Source organism: Camellia sinensis, chromosome 12 (assembly GCF_055761805.1).
Source record: "Camellia sinensis isolate YWXY chromosome 12, ASM5576180v1, whole genome shotgun sequence".
NCBI classification, from domain to species: domain Eukaryota; kingdom Viridiplantae; phylum Streptophyta; class Magnoliopsida; order Ericales; family Theaceae; genus Camellia; species Camellia sinensis.
The window spans coordinates 41588516-41606816 of record NC_138972.1 but is presented as its reverse complement, the minus strand read 5'-3'; the positions used below and the strand labels follow the sequence as shown (position 1 = coordinate 41606816).

The 18301-nt window shown below is 34.2% G+C and overlaps 1 protein-coding gene across 2 annotated transcripts; it reads right to left on the bottom strand.

The window, feature by feature from the left end:
• Positions 1-821: 821 nt before the first annotated feature.
• SFGH (S-formylglutathione hydrolase) lies at positions 822-17833 on the bottom strand. 2 transcript variants are annotated; one of them, XM_028215282.2, is made up of 7 exons: positions 17472-17833; positions 16566-16683; positions 13519-13566; positions 4835-5031; positions 3851-3949; positions 3711-3776; positions 822-1174 (listed from the first exon to the last, which is right to left on the bottom strand). In XM_028215282.2, the coding sequence occupies exons 1-7, from the start codon at positions 17613-17615 to the stop codon at positions 995-997; spliced, it is 852 nt and encodes a 283-aa protein (XP_028071083.2). In that variant the 5' UTR covers positions 17616-17833; the 3' UTR covers positions 822-994. The 2 variants fall into 2 exon arrangements, with proteins under 2 accessions (XP_028071083.2, XP_028071084.2); XM_028215283.2 differs by lacking the exon at positions 3851-3949 and having other exon boundaries at positions 17472-17802.
• Positions 17834-18301: the final 468 nt, after the last annotated feature.

The following is an 18301-nucleotide window of genomic DNA, read 5'->3' as shown; positions in this document are numbered from 1 at the left end:
GTCTTTCTACCAAAGTTACCATTATTGGATGCACGTTTGTCTAGATACTTGGTTTTTAATTGAGATATTTTGTAAATAAGAGATGGTTTGGCTTGTTTTCCGGGGAAAAAAAAAAAAATATATATATATATATATATTATTAAAAAAATTGAAACTAATTTGATAAAAATAAATATAAAAAACTATTTTAAAAAATTAATTTTGACTTCCCAAAAGATAAAATCATATAAAAGTGATAAGTATTTTTGATTTTTTATTTATTTTATCAAATTATTCTTTAGTTTAAAAAAAATTAAAAAAGCTTTTAAAAATCAAATCAAACATAGGCAAGGTGAATATGTATTGGCCATATTTATTTGGTTCTAATGTTGTTTTTGGTAGTTAACACAATGAAAAATTAGCAATTGCTCTGATTATACCCATTCAACCTAATCACTCAAGCAAACAAGCAATGAACAACAATGCTCAAACAAAGTTACATGTTTTTATGGTTAAGCCATATGTCAAACAAGACAGTCTAATATGTGATTTTTTGATTTACAATTTTTTTTTTTTTTCCCCCTACATTGAGATGACACCTAATTTGAATTCAAGGCTCCCAAACTAATCAGGTCTATTTGTTGATTGATATTACGACCTTAAAACTATCTAATTAAGTCTATTTGTTGATTGATATTACAACCTTAAAACTATCTAGAGGCACCTTAATAATACTATACATAGTATTGAATCTTATTCTCAGTCAATAACAGCGCGACCCCACACGCGACGCTCATGGGGGTCCAACTAGTATAAAATAAACAGGACACAACAACAAACCATATTCATTCGCATTTATTACATTACCTCAAAAGTTCAAGCAGCACCATATTTTATAGTCCACATATTCTATTTGTACCTTTTCCAGAGATAAAATAGTGAAAGTACCTAATAAAGAGTCACAATTCAGTAATAGTGTTTGAAACTCTCTCAACAAAACACAAGCTTGGAGGAATTACAGGTTAAGGGCTTGAGCATGGTGGCGGATGTGGTCCTCGACAAAGGTAGCAATGAAATAGTAGGAGTGATCGTAACCAGGCTGCATCCGCAAGAGGAGCGGCACATTGGCCTTCCTGCATGCCTCCTCAAACTTGTGTGGCATCAATTGATCCTGCAAGAATTTGTCATCCTCTCCCTACACAAATAAAAGATTAAATTAGGAAGGCAAAAATCCATGGATGTGTTGGATCTGAAACAATGCATGGTGGAGCACCAGAAAAACTTTAGAACTGGATAAGATATATCTATATATACCAAATCAAACCAAATTAAGTCTTGTGTCCTAATCAGATGGGGTTGGTTGTATGAATCTTTTTTGTCATTTTGCTCTATCAAAGGCCACACATGTAAGCACTAAGCTTTGTCCGATACCTTTTATCACTAAGCTCTCAGATTCTTCTATCTGCTTGAAGAGGAGAACAAAAAGTGCTCCTCTCATTTAGGCCTTACTCCTCAAAGATGGCTTTATCTGATCCTACAAGGCCGACCGTTCACTCTTTGTAAACAGAGCCATAATTCCATATTTTTTGATCAGCAAAGTGAAAATCTCATGAAAGACAAGAAATTAGAGGTACAAGAAGATAAAATGCATCGAGAGAGATTCGGAAAGTATAATCTACTCAACTACTACTGCTCACATTCACACAACCAACCCCTCGGCCTCACAATTTTTAATTTAAAAATAAGCAAAAACAAAAGATACAAAACAAAAAAAGTTAGGTAGATTGTAACCCAAAGCTATGAAACCCAACAAATCCCTTCATTTGTCTCCCATGCCTGTTTCCACATTTCCCGAAGTACAGCACTGCTCCCACACATCTTGTCACCCGTGCCCCCATTACCACGCCGAACCAGGACACCGCCGGCGCCGATCACACTGTTGGCCGAAATACAACATTGGCTGAAAACCCCTTCTCTTGCCAAAGCTCCCATGTCCCAGGCTGAAGCTGAGACTGAAACTCCCTTGGCCGAAGCTGAAATGAAACTCTTTGGCCAAAACACTAACTCGTCCATGGCCGAACACTAAACTCCTTCCATAGCCAAACACCTACTGATGAAAAAAGGCATGCCTGTTTGCTCTACCGATGACTGTTAGCTCTTTGGCTGAACACTAAACTCCCTCCATGGCCAAACACCTACTGAACACTTAAACTCCTTCCATAGCCTAACACCTCCACCCATGGCCGAACACCACTTCCATGGCTGAAACACCTCCATCCATAGCATCATCTCCCAAGTTGGTGACCCCCAAGAAACACCCCATGGCCGAACACCTACCAAAGCCGAACCCCGTCCATCCATGGCCGACCACCAACCGCAAAAATTCCATTCTTCTGTCCCTTAAAGCCCCCAACTACACCCAAACAACACCCAACTAGAAACAGCCACTGACCACCCCAACCAACAATGGGACCACCCAAAAGACCCCCAAACAACAGCCAAGGCCAAAACGCCACCCCTCCATGGCCTAACGACTCCCAAAGAAGTGCCCATATTCGAGCAACAAACACCACCGAAAATGAGAAGAAGATTGGAAAACAATAGCGTTCAAGCTTATTAATAAAAAATGTAAAAGCAAAAACAAAAAGAAAACGACGCCAGCCAACCACCATGGCCAAGGCGGCGACTGACCAGCCAACGGTGAGGCCCAGGGGGAAGATTTAGGGAGAAAGAGTATGTGTTTGTGTTTGTGTTGTACTAATAATGAGGTTCTATTTTGTAATCATGATCTAAAACATAAGAAGTATCAACACATCCGTCCGACACGGTACATGATAAGGAATATCATCAAAAGATGTGCATCCATGAATCAACCAAGTAATATTTAAACCCCATAATAAATTTTCACCACCAATCACCTAGCACTAGCAGCATTGACTCTTTCTTCTCTTCCAATTCTTAAAGATATAAAAAGAGGTCTTCTCACAATGTCAAGTCCAGACTCCACAAACCATCAATTTTACATCATTCTCCTCAAATAGCCATAGAAAATTTGAGAAACAAATAACACAATCTTCCCTGATTCACAAGTAACAAGGCATAAACAACCAACATGATTTTGATTACAACCCCATGCAAAGGTTGTTTTCTTTTATTTTTGAAGGGCGAATAACTAGCTTATTACTCTACATAGAGATCTTATTAAAAGAAATAAACTATGAACAAAGATTTTGGCTGCCAAAGTAACTTTGAAAACATCATGAGTGCGTTTGGTTTCGTTTTGGGAGATAAATTTCCAAAAAAAAATTTGAGGAGAGAGTTTAAAAATTTTTTTGGTTTGTTTGGTTGTATATTTTGGAAATAGTTTTAGAGCATGAGAGTTTGAGATGATTTAATATTTTGTTGTAGTTGAGTAGATGTGTGTGAGAGAAAAAGTGATTGAGAAGGAAAGAGGAGAGAGGAGAGAGGAGAAAAAAAAAAAAAAAGTGATTGATTGATGTGTAGGGGAGAAAGTGATTTTTGAAATTTTTTTTCCAAAATCACTAAACCAAACAAATTTTCTCCAGAATTACTCTACCAAAAGCAAATCAAACAAGGCCCATAAATCTAAAGCACAACTCAATACAATATATGAAATAAATTAAAGAAATTAATTCTAGCATTATAAGTTTTGGCATGGCCAAGATCCAATTCCATGAGAAACATATAAATGGAAGACATTGAGCTCTTACTTGATCAATTAGAATTGTAGCACGAACATCATTGCACTTTGTTATCAGGCAAGTGGCATCATACCCCTGCATAAAATTTAATGGTCACATACAAGTGTTCAACTTAAATTAAATGGGCCTTATTCACCTAATGATTTTACCTCCCATTCAGCTTTATTTCCACCCAAATAGTTAGTGAAAGCCTTCTGGCCCCAAGGACAGTTAATAGGATTGACTACAGGTGCAAAGGCTGACACCGACTGGACAAAAGGTGCAAAAAGAAAATAGTTAAAAGGAATAAAGCACTAAAATTTAACAATTGAAATTCAAACTCTGATAGCATAGAGCTCAAATTGTCCATAAGAAGTGCAGTTAAGACCATGATCTACACAGGACAAGATGGAAATGAAAAATTTAAATTTCTAAGTCTATGTTTACTGTTATAATACTGAAACTTTTATTGAAAACACTCTTTTTTTCTTTTGCCTTAAATAAGTTCATTGGAAAGCCATTTTTCTTTTTCCTTTTCTTTTTTGGGAATAAGAAAATTGCAAAACCTTTGAGATGTGTGTGTGTGTGTTTTTGGGGGGGGGGGGGGGGGGGGGTGCTGTTAATGAGGCGCAGCCTTGCGCTTCGAACAGGTCGAGGCAAGGGACAACTTAGGCGAGGCCTTTTTTTCAAGGCGAAAGGAGTGGGTTTCATGGGCTTTACCTATTTTTCTACTCTAATTGTTGATTAAGTGCTTTTTTTGTGGACATACCCATAGGGATTCAAAACTCTTCAATATAAAATAACCAAATATAGTCAAAAGAGAGCAGAAAGTGACAAAAGATTGAATGTTATGCTTTATATCTTTTGTTGGATATTATAATTCTAATTTTTAGAAGGTTGAATGTTATGTTTAGAGATTATCGAAAATGGTTATGATTTTTTAAATATTATATATATTTGTTATGTTGAAAATTTTGCCTATTTTATAATTTTGCTTTTCTTCTACTACTTGAGCTTCACTTGAGCTTCACTTTGGTGAGGAGCGAGCTTCACCTCGCGCTTAGGCTATAGGAGACCTTATCGCCTCGGTGCGCCTAGACCCTTCTAAAACATTGGGTGGGGGAGAAAAGGAGTTAGTACGACATAAAAATTACCTTGTACTTGTCCAAGTTTTTCAAGTAGATTGTCAGAGCTCCATGTCCACCCATAGAATGACCAAATATAGATGCCCGAGATGTATCAAGTTGTGGGAAGTTTTCACTCAGAAGTTTTGGCAGTTCCTTGACAACATAATCATACATCCGCCAATTCTTCCACTTCTCTTGTGTGGCATTGAGATAAAACCCAGCACCTGGTTCGAAAATACACAGAAGTCAGTAACAGCCAAGTTTGGATGCCTGTCACTTCACATTTTGTAGATTAAGTTTAATTTTGCTTTACATAAACTTGCATGTCTACTTCGCCAATTTTGTCAGCTCACAGTGACAAGCCAAAACTGAAGCCCAAGAATATATTTTACAGGTTGAAACCACCCCTAGATTTTTCAAAGGAAATGAAATCACAAACACACCTTTATACCTTCGACAATTTTTTGTTGGTACCCTCTAATGGAGCCAAATCAAGAAATGGATTTCATTAGAAAGAAAATCCCAAAATGGATATAAGAGCTCTCAAGCTCTAAAATTACAATCTTAAAATATCATAAACTGAATACTAGAGGGGCCTAACCACCTATTTATAGGATAAAAGACCCAACTAACTTTAATTAACTCTTATGGTACTAAAACAAAAGAACTATACTAATTCCAACTACATCACCCTCCTTTATCGAAGAAATTTTGTGGTATTGCCAGCATAATTTACTAAATTCTCTTTGGAGAAATATGGGGATTATGAAGGCCAACAGAAGACATCGTCAGTTACAGCCTTTTTGTACATGATTGAGGAAGGAAAGGAAAGAAAATATGGAAATTAAATACTTCTGAAGAATATATTTAAAACAAGTTTTCAAGTGATTCAGCTAATTTAGGTTGAAATAGCTTGGAATGAAGGCATGAAGCAAAAGATTTAAGTGTAAAGAAGCATAAAAGAATCAAAGTCTCTTATAATTTGAAAACTAAACATTGTTTCATGATGGAAGATGTGATCAAACACCTTCCCATAAAATGAAATTCTGCAACATAAATTGTTTATTGCATCAGATAAACCAATGTAGGTTGCAGAATTGTATACATTGTATACAATAATATGAAGTCCTCTAGTAAATATGAAAATATTCTATAAAAAATAAAAATCAAAATCAAAATCATAGCCATTCTCTGTTAATCCAAGGCAAGATGCTCTACTTGAAGTTATTCTCTCTTGTGCCCAATCACTTCTTGCTAAAAAATCATTTCTTCAGTGACAAAAATTACCCTTTGAAAACATCTTTCCTGATATTAATAAAATGAGAAAGGTTGCCATATGGTGCATATCTATGAAGCACAGACACCTCTCTGGAGGTCACGTACGAGTGTCCGACACATGTTGTACACGGACACATGCCGGACACGCTGGGACACTTGGGATACGCTGCGGACATGTAGGGACACACTGAGGACTATTTTTTTCAAAAAAAAATTAAAATTTTTAATTTTTTACTACAATAACATACATAAAGTTGATAAATTTGATAAAATTAAGTATTGGACATAAAATACATATTAAACATTAAAAAATATGACATAATAAATATATAAAATTATATTTTTTGCATGTGTGCCCAATGTGTCGGGTCCTGTATTTTTTGAAAATTTACGTGTCTGCATGTCCGTGTCGTGCCGTGTCATATCACGTGTCCTTATCCGTGCTTCTTAGGTGCATATGGTATGCACCTTATACAAAAAGTATAGATTTTACCACAGAAAGTATATTTTTTGCCCATCACAAAAAAGTAAATAACTTTTACCAAAAAAACTTTTCCATTCATAATTTTAGGGGTGCATGCCATAATTTCGCTATTCATAACTCTCACCACAAAAATTAGGGTTGAGCAAAAAAAACCAAAAAATTTGCTAACCGGTCCAATTTATACAAAACTACATAGTTTGGTTTGGTTTTTTCAATGCACAATTTAGTCTTGATTCTTAAAATAAATGAACCATACTTCATGGAACTTTACGGTTCGGTTAGTGGTTTTATAGTTATGATTCATATTTGGAACTGACCGGACTGTTCAGATACACACACACATATATATAATTTGTTACTTACTGTAGACACTCAAGGACCTAATTAGTATCTTACTTTCGTATATATAATTTGTTACTTACTGTAGACACTCAAGCGTGTTCTTGCATAGTAGTAGAACTACTTCTAAATAATTATCTAGATGAATCTTGTTTGTAAAATGATTGTACATTGCTTGACATTTGAGAAAGTTGTGAGCAATATTTTGTGATCATGTTGTGAATGATGATAAGGTTTCTAAAAACCATGAATTTAAAGCAAATTGAACCGTGTTTTACTAGTTCAGTCTAGTTTGGTTCCAAGATTTTCATGATTTGCTTTGGTTCCAAATTTCTTGGAACCACAGGTAGTGGTTTGGTCCTTGGTTTACTACTAAACCGAACCAAACCAAACCATGCTCACCCCTAACAAAAATCGTTACTTTTCGTACGATGTACACCTTTTAGCATTTCCCTAATAAAATCCTTATTTGGATATCATTTCTAATCCTTTAATTTTGCAAAATAATTGGCATGCTTAATTCACTATAAACTGGTATAGGCAACATTTGTGACATGATAAGGTAGACAGCACTACTAAAACTGACAGCCATCACAGAAATTTACAACCTCAAAGTAGAATTACTAATTAGAGGACCAGTAGAAGATATCACTTTCCAATAAACGTTCTCAAAATAAAAAATAAGGCGAGAAAAAAATGAAACAAAACAAGAAGAATGAGAAATCCAGAAAGGCAAAATGTTCATCCAAATATATATATTTACATTTTATATACATATATACACTTACGATTTGAACCACATTAAGGTTTTACATCCCTCAGGGACCACGATGCTCATCCCATTCAAGCATATAAATGCATACAACACGAAAGGACCTTGACAAAGGTTGATAGACATTATAAGATTTCAATTGTGTTTGGACATGGATTCTTGAATTTTGGATTCTCATAAAGAAAAGATGCAGCTTGTACAAGGTAGGTAGTAACAATGTAATTTCTCGTTTTTATTTATACAAGAAAGTGTATAAAAGAAACAAATAGATGCTGAGTACAGCACTAGTAATTTTATCGTAATGATTGGAAGAAATGAGTTTTATATTGGAAATGCCGAATTTATCGTCTATCACAAGGCATTTCGTCAATATGCAAAAGCATATTTGCAAACCTAAGAGCATCTCCAATGGTTTGCCATTGGAGCGACTAAAGCCAAAATTTGGCAAGAGTTGCAAAAAACACATCTCCAATGTCATGCCATAATGGCTGCCAAATTATAGCAATGCCAAAGCTTGTGCCAAATTTAGCACAAGTTTTGGAATGCAAAAGCTACCATATCATCATCCCAACTGCGATGAACTCTCCTGGCAAAAACCCAACAAGTAAAACACCCAACAAGCAAAACATCGATTGATTTGCAAACAATCTCAACAAAATTCATAAGAGCATGTCCAATGTTGATAACTCTTTTAGCATTGCCAAAGTTATAGTTTGGCATGCTACAATAGCAAAATGCCAAATTATAACAATGACACCACAATGATGACATGTCATTTTGACACAATGCCAACCAACTTTCCCTCCTTTTTCTTAAGTGGTGTTCGATTTTAGTTTTTTCAGTGATTTTTTTGTTTATTTTTTTTCGTCTTTTGTGATCTTTTCAAAACATTTTTCAAAAAAAAAAAATTATATGTTCACATTCTACAAAACTAGACAAATAAAAAAACATTAAAAAATTTGAAAAAAAAAAATTACATTCACCATTCACATGCCACTACAAAATTGAAAAAATATATATATTTTCTATATTTAAAAATTGAAGTCATACCTACAAAAAATATTACTACTATCCATATCTACCAACTATTCTTGAAGACATACCTACAATTCTAACCCACCATCCACCATTCTCACTCACTATCTATCTATCCACCATTCTTGAAGACCTAGTACCATACTCGCTCACCATCCATCTACCCACCATTCTTGAAAACGTACTTACAATTCTGACCCACCATCCACCTACCCACCATTCTTGAAGACTTACCATTCTCAACACCATTTATCTACCCACCATTCTTGAAGACATACCTACAATTCTCACCCACCATCCATCTACCATAAATACTTACTATTCTCACTCATTATTTAACCACGAACAACCATTTATCATTGAACAATTTCCTCTATAAATTATAATACAAATTTCATATATTCTACACTGCCATATTATCTATACTACTACCATGAACAATTTCAAGAAGGCAATTTTTAGTGAAGAATTTGATGAATCTTCATCATCTGATGAAGATATAATGATGATGCAATTGTTAATAGTGGAGTTTGAAATCAAGTGCAATAAGCAAACCAAACACGTTGGTTTCACAAGTAATTGACGACACATCAATCGTGACAAGATCAGGGGCGATGAACAAATACATAGAGATTAATTTGCAAATGATCCTGCCTACTCAATAGACATCTTTCGAAGACATTTTCGAATGAATCGATCAATTATTTGTTAGTATCTAAAATGATATTTAACAATGTAATGACTACTTCATCCCAAAAAATGATGCCGCTAGTGTTCTTGGTTTATCCGATGTACAAAAGATGATTTCTGCACTTCGGATCCTTCAATACAGCATTCCCGCTGATGCTGTGGATGTGTATGTGAGAATCGGCAAAAACACTGCAATTGAGTCCATGAAAACATTTTGCAGAACGATCGTTTCTATTTATGAATGCATATGTTCAAGATCCCAAATGAGGCAGACATATCCAGATTATTGCAAGAGGAAGAGCAACGTGGATTTCCTGGAATGTTAGAGAGTTTGGATTATATGCACTAGCATTGGGAGAATTATATAACCGCCCATCATTGTGCTTACATTAGACATGTGTACTAACTGTCAATTGTACTCGCGACAGTCGCCTCTTATGATTTGTGAATTTTGCATGCTTTCTTTGGCATGTTGGGATCTCTTAACGATATTAATATTCTTGACAGGTCGCTTTTATTTTCTGAACAAAATGAAAAACATGCCCCTACTGCCAACATTCATCAATACAACATGAGATATTATTTTGTTGATGGTATCTATCCTCGTTGGCAACTATTGTCAAAACAATATCTCAACATCAAGGTTTAAAAATACAACTACTTGCGAGGATGCAGGAGGCGTGTCAAAAGAATGTTGAAAGGGCATTTAGAGTGCTCCAAGTATGTTTCATTATTGTTATAGTTCCAGCAAGATATTGGAGTGAAGAGGATCTCTAATACATGAAACTGTGCATTATTTTACACAATATGATCATCAAATACGACCATGATTCCTGTGCAAAATCAATGCAATGCAGCACTAATACAAACAAATACCATTAACACCTCATTTCAAGTGTCACGCGACCTAAGCATAGAGTTTACTCAAATTATTGCTTGTCCTCAAAAAATTAGATCTATTGAAACCCATCACGCAATTCGTAATGATCTGATTGAACAATTGTGGTCTCGTCACGGAGAATTAGGTTAAGTTTGTATTTTTTTTTTTTTAATGACAATTTCATTGAAATGAAATGACATTAAATGCATCATCGCAAATAGTTGTCTCTTTAAACCTTGAAGTTGAGATATTGTTTGGACAATAGTTGCCCAACAAGGATAGATATCATCAGTAAGATAATATCCCAAGTTGTATTGGTGATTGTTGATGGTATAATTGATAGCAGAGGGACGTCCTTCAGTTAGTTCGGAAAATAGATACGACCTGTCAAGAACATTAATATCGTTAAAAGATCCCGGCAAACCAAAGAAAGCATGTCAAATCCACAAGTCATAGGAGGCGACTGTCTCGAGTACAATTGACAGTTTGTGCACATGCCTAGTGTAAGCACCATGATGGGCAGTTGGACAATTTTCCCAACACCAGTGCATACATCCAAGCTCCGTAACATTCCAAGAAACCCACATTGCTCTCCCTCTTGCGATTATCTAAATACATCTGCCTCATTTAGGTATCTTAAATATACGCCTTCATAAATAGCAACAATCGTTCTGCAAAATGTTTTCATGAACTCAATTGCAATGCTTTCGCCAATTCTCATGTACTCGTCCACAGGATCAACGGGTACGCCATATTGAAGGATCCGAAATACAGCAATCATCTTCTGTACATCTAATAATCCAAGAACATTGGTGACATTCACTTTTTTGGATGAAATGATCATTATATTATTGAATATCATTTAAGATACTAACAAATAATTGACCGATTCATTTGAAAACGCTTTGAAAGATCTCTAACTAGGTAGACAAGATCCTCTATAAAGTAATCTATATATTTTTTTGTCCCATCTAATCCTATCACGATTGATATATCATCGACCACTTGTGAAAACATGTTTGGTTTGTTGGTTTGCTCGTTGCGCATGTTTTCTTTCAAACTCCATTGTTAACAATTGTATCATCATTATATCTTCATCAGATGATGAAGATCGATCAAATTCTCCACTAAAAATTGCCATATGAAAATTGATTATATTTTATAGAATAAATTACTCAATGGTAAATGGTTGTTAGTGGGTGAATAATGTGTGAGAATGGTAAGTATTTATGATAGGTGGATGGTATGTGAAAATTATAAGTATGTCTTCCAGAATGACAGATAGATAAATGGTGACTTATAATGGTAATTCTTCAAGAATAGTGGATAGGTGGATGATGGGTCAGAATGGTAGGTATGCCTTCAAGAATAGTGGATAAATGGATAGTAAATAGGTGAATTGTGGATAGGTGAATGGTGGGTCAGGATTGTAAGTGTGTTCAAGAATGGTGGGTAAATGCAGTGTTATTAAAGGCGCGCCTAGGCCAAAGTTCTATCCAGGCCCAAGGTTTGCGCCTTATACTGTTCCAGGCCAGGCAACTTTGATAGCACCTGACTAGCCCAAGGCTTGCGTCTTGAGGACTTTTTTTATTGTTGCTTTAATTAGTTTTGTTTAAAATCTGACCATCGATCTAATATGGTGTAGCTATAAAAGATCCCTACTCGTGTTACAGATGCCAATACATTAAGCATTCAACCACAAATCAATGATAGGAGCAAAATTAGTCCTAATTCCTAGTCTCCAAAACACACTAAATGTTTAACATTTCATTTTGTTTATGTTAAACCCTAAATTATTTACTTATATTAAATTTTTTTTTTTTTTCCGTACAAGGGGCGCCTCGCCTTGCGCCTTGAGCTTAGGCCCTAGGATACCTTGGCACCCCTATCACCTTTAATACCATTGGGTAAATGGATGGTGGTAGTATTTTTTTTTGTAGGTATGTCTTCAATGTTTTAAAGTAAATAGTGTTTTTTTTTTTTTCTTCAATTTTGTAAAGAATGTGAATGGCGAGTGAATTAAAAGAATGTAAATTTTTTTTTCCCAATTTTATTTTTTATTTTTTATTTGTCTAGTTGTGTAGATCATTAAATATATAATTTTTTTCAAATTTTTTAAAAAAATCACAAACGACAAAATTAAACAAAAAAATCACCCAAAAAACTAAACCCAAACACCACCTAAAAAAAAGGAAAGTTTTTTGGCATTGTGCCAAAATGACATGTCACCGTTGTATCACCATTGCTATAATTTGGCATTTTGCTACTATAGCATGCCAAATTATCTAGCTTTGGCAATACTAAAATAGCTATCACCATTGGAGATGCTCTAATGTGAAAAGTTCTCTTCTACAATAGCTTCAACATGCAAAGAAAGTTAGCTGGTTCCAAAGGAGAAAAACTGAACTCTAGAAAAATAGTAAGTGAAAAGAGGCCACTTTACTATCGCATAATCTTATTATTAAACCTAACATTCATACTCAATAACAGGCTTAACATCCATTTATAGATGTCATTTGTCTGTAACAAAAATAGCCCTTAACAATCTTGCCTTTTATTAAACTACTACGCTAATTTATAGATCTCATTGGAAACAAAATGAAAAAGGCATTAGTACATCATTTAAATTCATTTGTGTATTGTTACGTGTAATGAGTGCAAAGGGTATACATCTCCTATATAGTCATGATTTCTTGGACTTTATGTTCCTTCCGTCCAAATTGTTTGTCTATTTCACTATTCCAGACATCCCAAAAACTCATCTATATTTTTAAATTTATTCTCTTCTCAACAATTTTGAAGACTTTACCTACAAGAACTAATTGAGATATTTAATTTGTGGGAGAAAAAATTTAATTTTTTTAAAAAAAATATTAGTTATTGACCCGATTAAAGGGCACAAATGCCAAAAATAGACAAACAATTTGGGATGGAGGGAGTAAGATAGAAAGCAACATTTCCATAAACTTGAGGATTTATAAAAAGATATGCATGCAACAATAGCAAGATTGTAACACCTTATTTAGCAAGTAAACAAAATAATTGTTATCTTCTCTTGCATGAAAGTGGGGGCTGTGTGGATGTGATCACAAGTCAAACATGTGATGAACCTCTCATGGGTCTTAAATTACTAACACAATAACTTATTCAAAATTTTACTGGGATCAAACCCAACACATGATGGCCAATCATACGCACTAAAATATTAAAGTTCCCTGTTGCATAGTACATACCTACACCAAAATCCCAGTTGTCTGCCTCCCCTTCCACATTCAGGCCTCCTATAATTAAAAATTACAAGCAAGAGATAGTCAGCACTGCAACTTCCAGAACCACAGCCACCACAGTAAAGCAATTTAAAAAGGAAAATTATATCTATATAATGATATCCAAGACAATATGAAGCAGCAAAAGTCAATGTTGATGCAAGGAGAAATGAGAGATTGGTTACCAATTGAACAAAATATGCTTCCATGCCTATTGACTGTCGTACATTTGTCCATCGAAATTTCATAGCAAGTTTCTAAATGATTTACCCCAAAATCACCATCTTATTCCTTTGATTTACTTTTCCAAAATAACAAGAGACTAAAAACTCCATATAGTGGTTTTGCTATATTGATCAAATGACTGACCGCAAAAATTGAGTTTACGTGGTCACCAAAATCTTACTGCGGCAAAACACTATAGAAAGTTTTCCATACAACATGGCTTGTTCAGTTCATAAATCCTAAATGAAGAATGCTAACCTTGCCAACCTTCCAGTGAGAAGCTCAACATGGAACATAAATTAGTTTAACAAGTCTGAATAGTTTTTCCAAAAAAGAAATTTGTGGGATAGACAGTTTGTTTGCTTGTTAATAAGTGCCTACTAAATTTGTTACATATTACATGGTTCCCACGATTAGGTAATGTAAACCAAGTATCAGCCACAACCACTTTATATAATGATATTGAGATAAATTGAGCTCAACAAAGCATTCCAAAAATTTTAGGAAGACAAGATGGTCATTAGGAAATTTAAAACGCAGAATACTCATGCTCATGCATAATATAAGAATGATGTGATCTAAGAAGCACGGACATGGACACGGGACACGATATGAATACTACACGGACAAACCGACACGTTAATTTTAAAAAAATGCAAGATACCACACGTGGAGGACACACATGAAATATATAACTTTATATATTTATTATATGTTATATATATGAATATATCATTCAAAGATAATAAAAAATGCAATATGACATTAATTTCTATAAATTTATATGATTTTTGTTTTATTATTGTATCTTGAGTTGTTTTGTTCAATCTTATAATTAGTTTTACATTTGTTTAACCGATGGACACGTGTGTCCTCCAAATGCCTAAAGAGTGTACGGGTCTTTAAAAAAATTTTAAAATAGGACACGTTTTGAAGAGTGTCGGACACGTGTCCAAAGAGTGTCCAAAGAGTATAGGTATCCGACAAGGACACGACACGGATACGTCACTTTCTTAGCAGTGTCCGTGCTTCTTAGGATGTGATGCATTTCTCCATTGTTTTGAAGCCAATGCATAACAGTTTGACTGCAATATAGCATCATGTGTAATGACTATATAAACCTTTTCACCATGTTGACACATGACACAGTCATTTGCACACTAAATAGATGTAATCTTTCAAAGCTGATAAATATTTGATTTACAAATTATATGGGGGGAAATACAAATAAATTTTGACAAATATTTAGTATATCCAGAACTCAGCATCCAAAGGCACTTAGAAAAGTATGATATACATCATGGTCATATGATAAAATCGGAGTGTTCACTTTTCAAGAGAAGTGAATTTTTTATCCTTTTTTAACTATACTTTTTTCTTCTTTGATAAATAAATAGAAGTTCCATTAGATAGAGTGTTGAGGGGACATAGTCAGCAAATGCGAAGAAAAAAGAAGAAGCCCAAAAGAGAAAGCTTCCATAGAATCAAAAGAATAAAATAGAAGGAAAAGAACTGACCACTCTGACCTATGCGATCATACCATGAATACCAACTCAGATAAAGGTGAATAGGAAAAGGATTTCTCAAGCTGTAGTCAAAGTAACATACTCAACAATGCTATATGCCATCTTACAATATCATCATCAATCCATCATTAATGACTGGCTGGTCCTTATTTATTAATTGTAGTCTAACATGCCAAATCCTAGTCTTCTATGTTAGTCATCAAATCCTACAGTTTATGAAGCATGGATGCTTCGACAAACATGCCATACTCGTATCAAGTGATTACCGGGTACTGCTGCTTTGCATACTTCTACATATGTATCGGGTACATGAACCAATTTTTTTCTTCATAATTTTTGTCGTACCCCAAAAGTACCAAGTATATACCCAAGCCGCACCTGTATTTTTTTCTATACAAAAGTGAAGTTAGTTTCATTGCACCCTTTTTTTTTTTTTTCTTTTTTTTTTTCATGCTTAGCATGATTTTAAAATTAACCTTTGGTTTGTAAGTTATTCAACATAGTGACATTTAATTTTGGTTTACACCTTACATTTGGCATTAAAATATGAATTGTAGGTTGGATCTCAAACAACTAATCCATTTAACTAATTTTTGAATTACTTCCAATTAAAAATAAACATCTTTTTACAAATGTAACAAGCCGTACTCATACCATACTTGTTTTAGATTCTACCGTATCAACTTACTCATATTAGTACATGTACACGTGCTTCATAGCCCACAGTTCAAGTTTATAAAAAAAAATGAGATAATCAATTTATCATTGATTATATTCACGTGCTGCCACTACTTTCTCCCTCCAACTTAGCATCAGATTATTCACCAACCCTCACATTTTAAGTGACAGTACTTTTAGCCTTCATTAAACAAATTTAAGACATCCAATCACCATGCTCAGGTTTCATAGCCCATTGGGTATCCTCTGAATATTGAAATGCTGTATGCCTCATCATATTTATTACAGAATCTAAATTACTACCCCGGCATTCTCCTCCTACACCAAAGCTCATGTAGTAAAATAATGTTAAGATACCAGAAAATGATACAAAAACTTAACTGTGCAATTTCTCATTAAGTTTATCCAATAGATCATGAACAAGGAAACAATAGTAACTAGTAATCATATAAAAGATCCCGGTAAAATATAACGAGCAGCTTCCAACAGTAACTAGAAAGCAGGAAGCTGCTAGGACATCTACCATGCAAATTAAGAGAACTTAAAATATGCTTGCTTCGACCGGTAACTAGAATTGCAACTTACTTGGAGATGTATCTGGTGCAACCAGAGCGATACCCTCACTCGAAGCAATACGTTGGGCACCAGACTTAGCTATAAAATTCTCATCTGTGCAAGTAAGGCCAGAGAGCCAATAGAGTACCTGCTTAGTAATGAAAGGAGACCAATATAATTGGTTAGTAGTTTACAAATTAATGAATTCAGCACCAATGTTATTCAGTATGTAGGAGTACAATATTTGATGAATAAATCAGTGAACAACTAAACTTAAATATTTAAAAAAGAGCAACAACTAGAGTCTTCAAAAATTTTTTGATTAAAATGCAATTACAAAATTCTTGTAGTTCCATAATTCATTGGAGAGAACACATGGTCAAGAGTGGTGTTTTACATCAGAAATTGAAAAATAAAAACTAAACTAATAAAAATAGAAATCAAACAGAATTAATTGAGTAAATTGAAAATAGAAAAGAAAACGAGACTATGATTGAAGATAGCTGAAAGAATTTGTAATCACAACAACTTATATTGCAAATGCCCCAATAATCTCAACAACTTATATTGCAAATTCCCCAAAAATCTCAACATATTATAGAATTAAGATCATATAAAACAACAATCCTCACTGCAAATGAAGTGCAAAACGAGGTATGAAAATCATCCAAACCCATTTCGCACATTGATGTGTAGAGGACAAGCATTAACAATTTGATGAATAAAGGCAAAAACTTTGTAAGATCAGTGGTTGATTACAAGTATATGCTATCATAAACCCGACATTTATTGTAAAATTACAACAAACCCTAAACAAAAATGATACAAATATACATTTATGACATATTACTTTGATTGTTGGGTTCAGTTTTGAGAGGAAATGAGAAAAGGGTTGTTATTGAGAGAGCGAGAGAGAGAGAGAGAGAGAGGACTTACAGGGAATTTGGGGGAATTGGAAGGAGGAGGGAAGTAAATGTGGAAATTCATGGAGCAGCCTAGGGTTGGGCTGTAATGCTTGTATCTCTTGTTGTACCCTCCATACATCTTTGAGCTGCTGATTTCTGTCGGTTTGGTCTCCATCTCCGATCTCTCTCAAACACACACTATCCACTTCTCACCAATCACACTATATATCCCAGGGAGAGTGAGCAAGTGGAGTGGATAGAGGTAAATCAGTAAATTCCATAAGCATAATTACATAATTTCTTATAAGATTTTGATGAGCTCTCTTTTTATCAAAAAAATTCGTTAATTGAATATTTATATTAAAATATATATTTTACGTGATGTATTTTTATATTTTCATATCATTTACATTAGTTTTAAATTTTTTAATCTTACCACAAAGAATGTCAATATAATTATATCAAAACTATAAGAATTACGATATTTTTTCAAACCTTAAGGGAGGTCAATATAATTTATTTTAATTAAAAATATATAATGCTAATAATAATAGGGGTAAATTATACTAAAAATATAGTAAACTCTAAATTTTTAATATAATTATATTAATTTTTTGAAGATTTTAATTCATATCACACTAACTCTTTTTTCAAGAAAATTATTGGGTATTCTTGGAGTATTCATGTTCATTCTTCTTCACTAATCATCATTCATCATACTTCTTCAATCACTCAATACAAAATCATAAATAGCATCTTCTCTACTAATTATAATACCATAGAGCACGACGTGATCGTACTCCAAGAGTACCCAATACCTTGTCTTCAGCCTCGTGTCTTTACACAATCTATATTAATTTT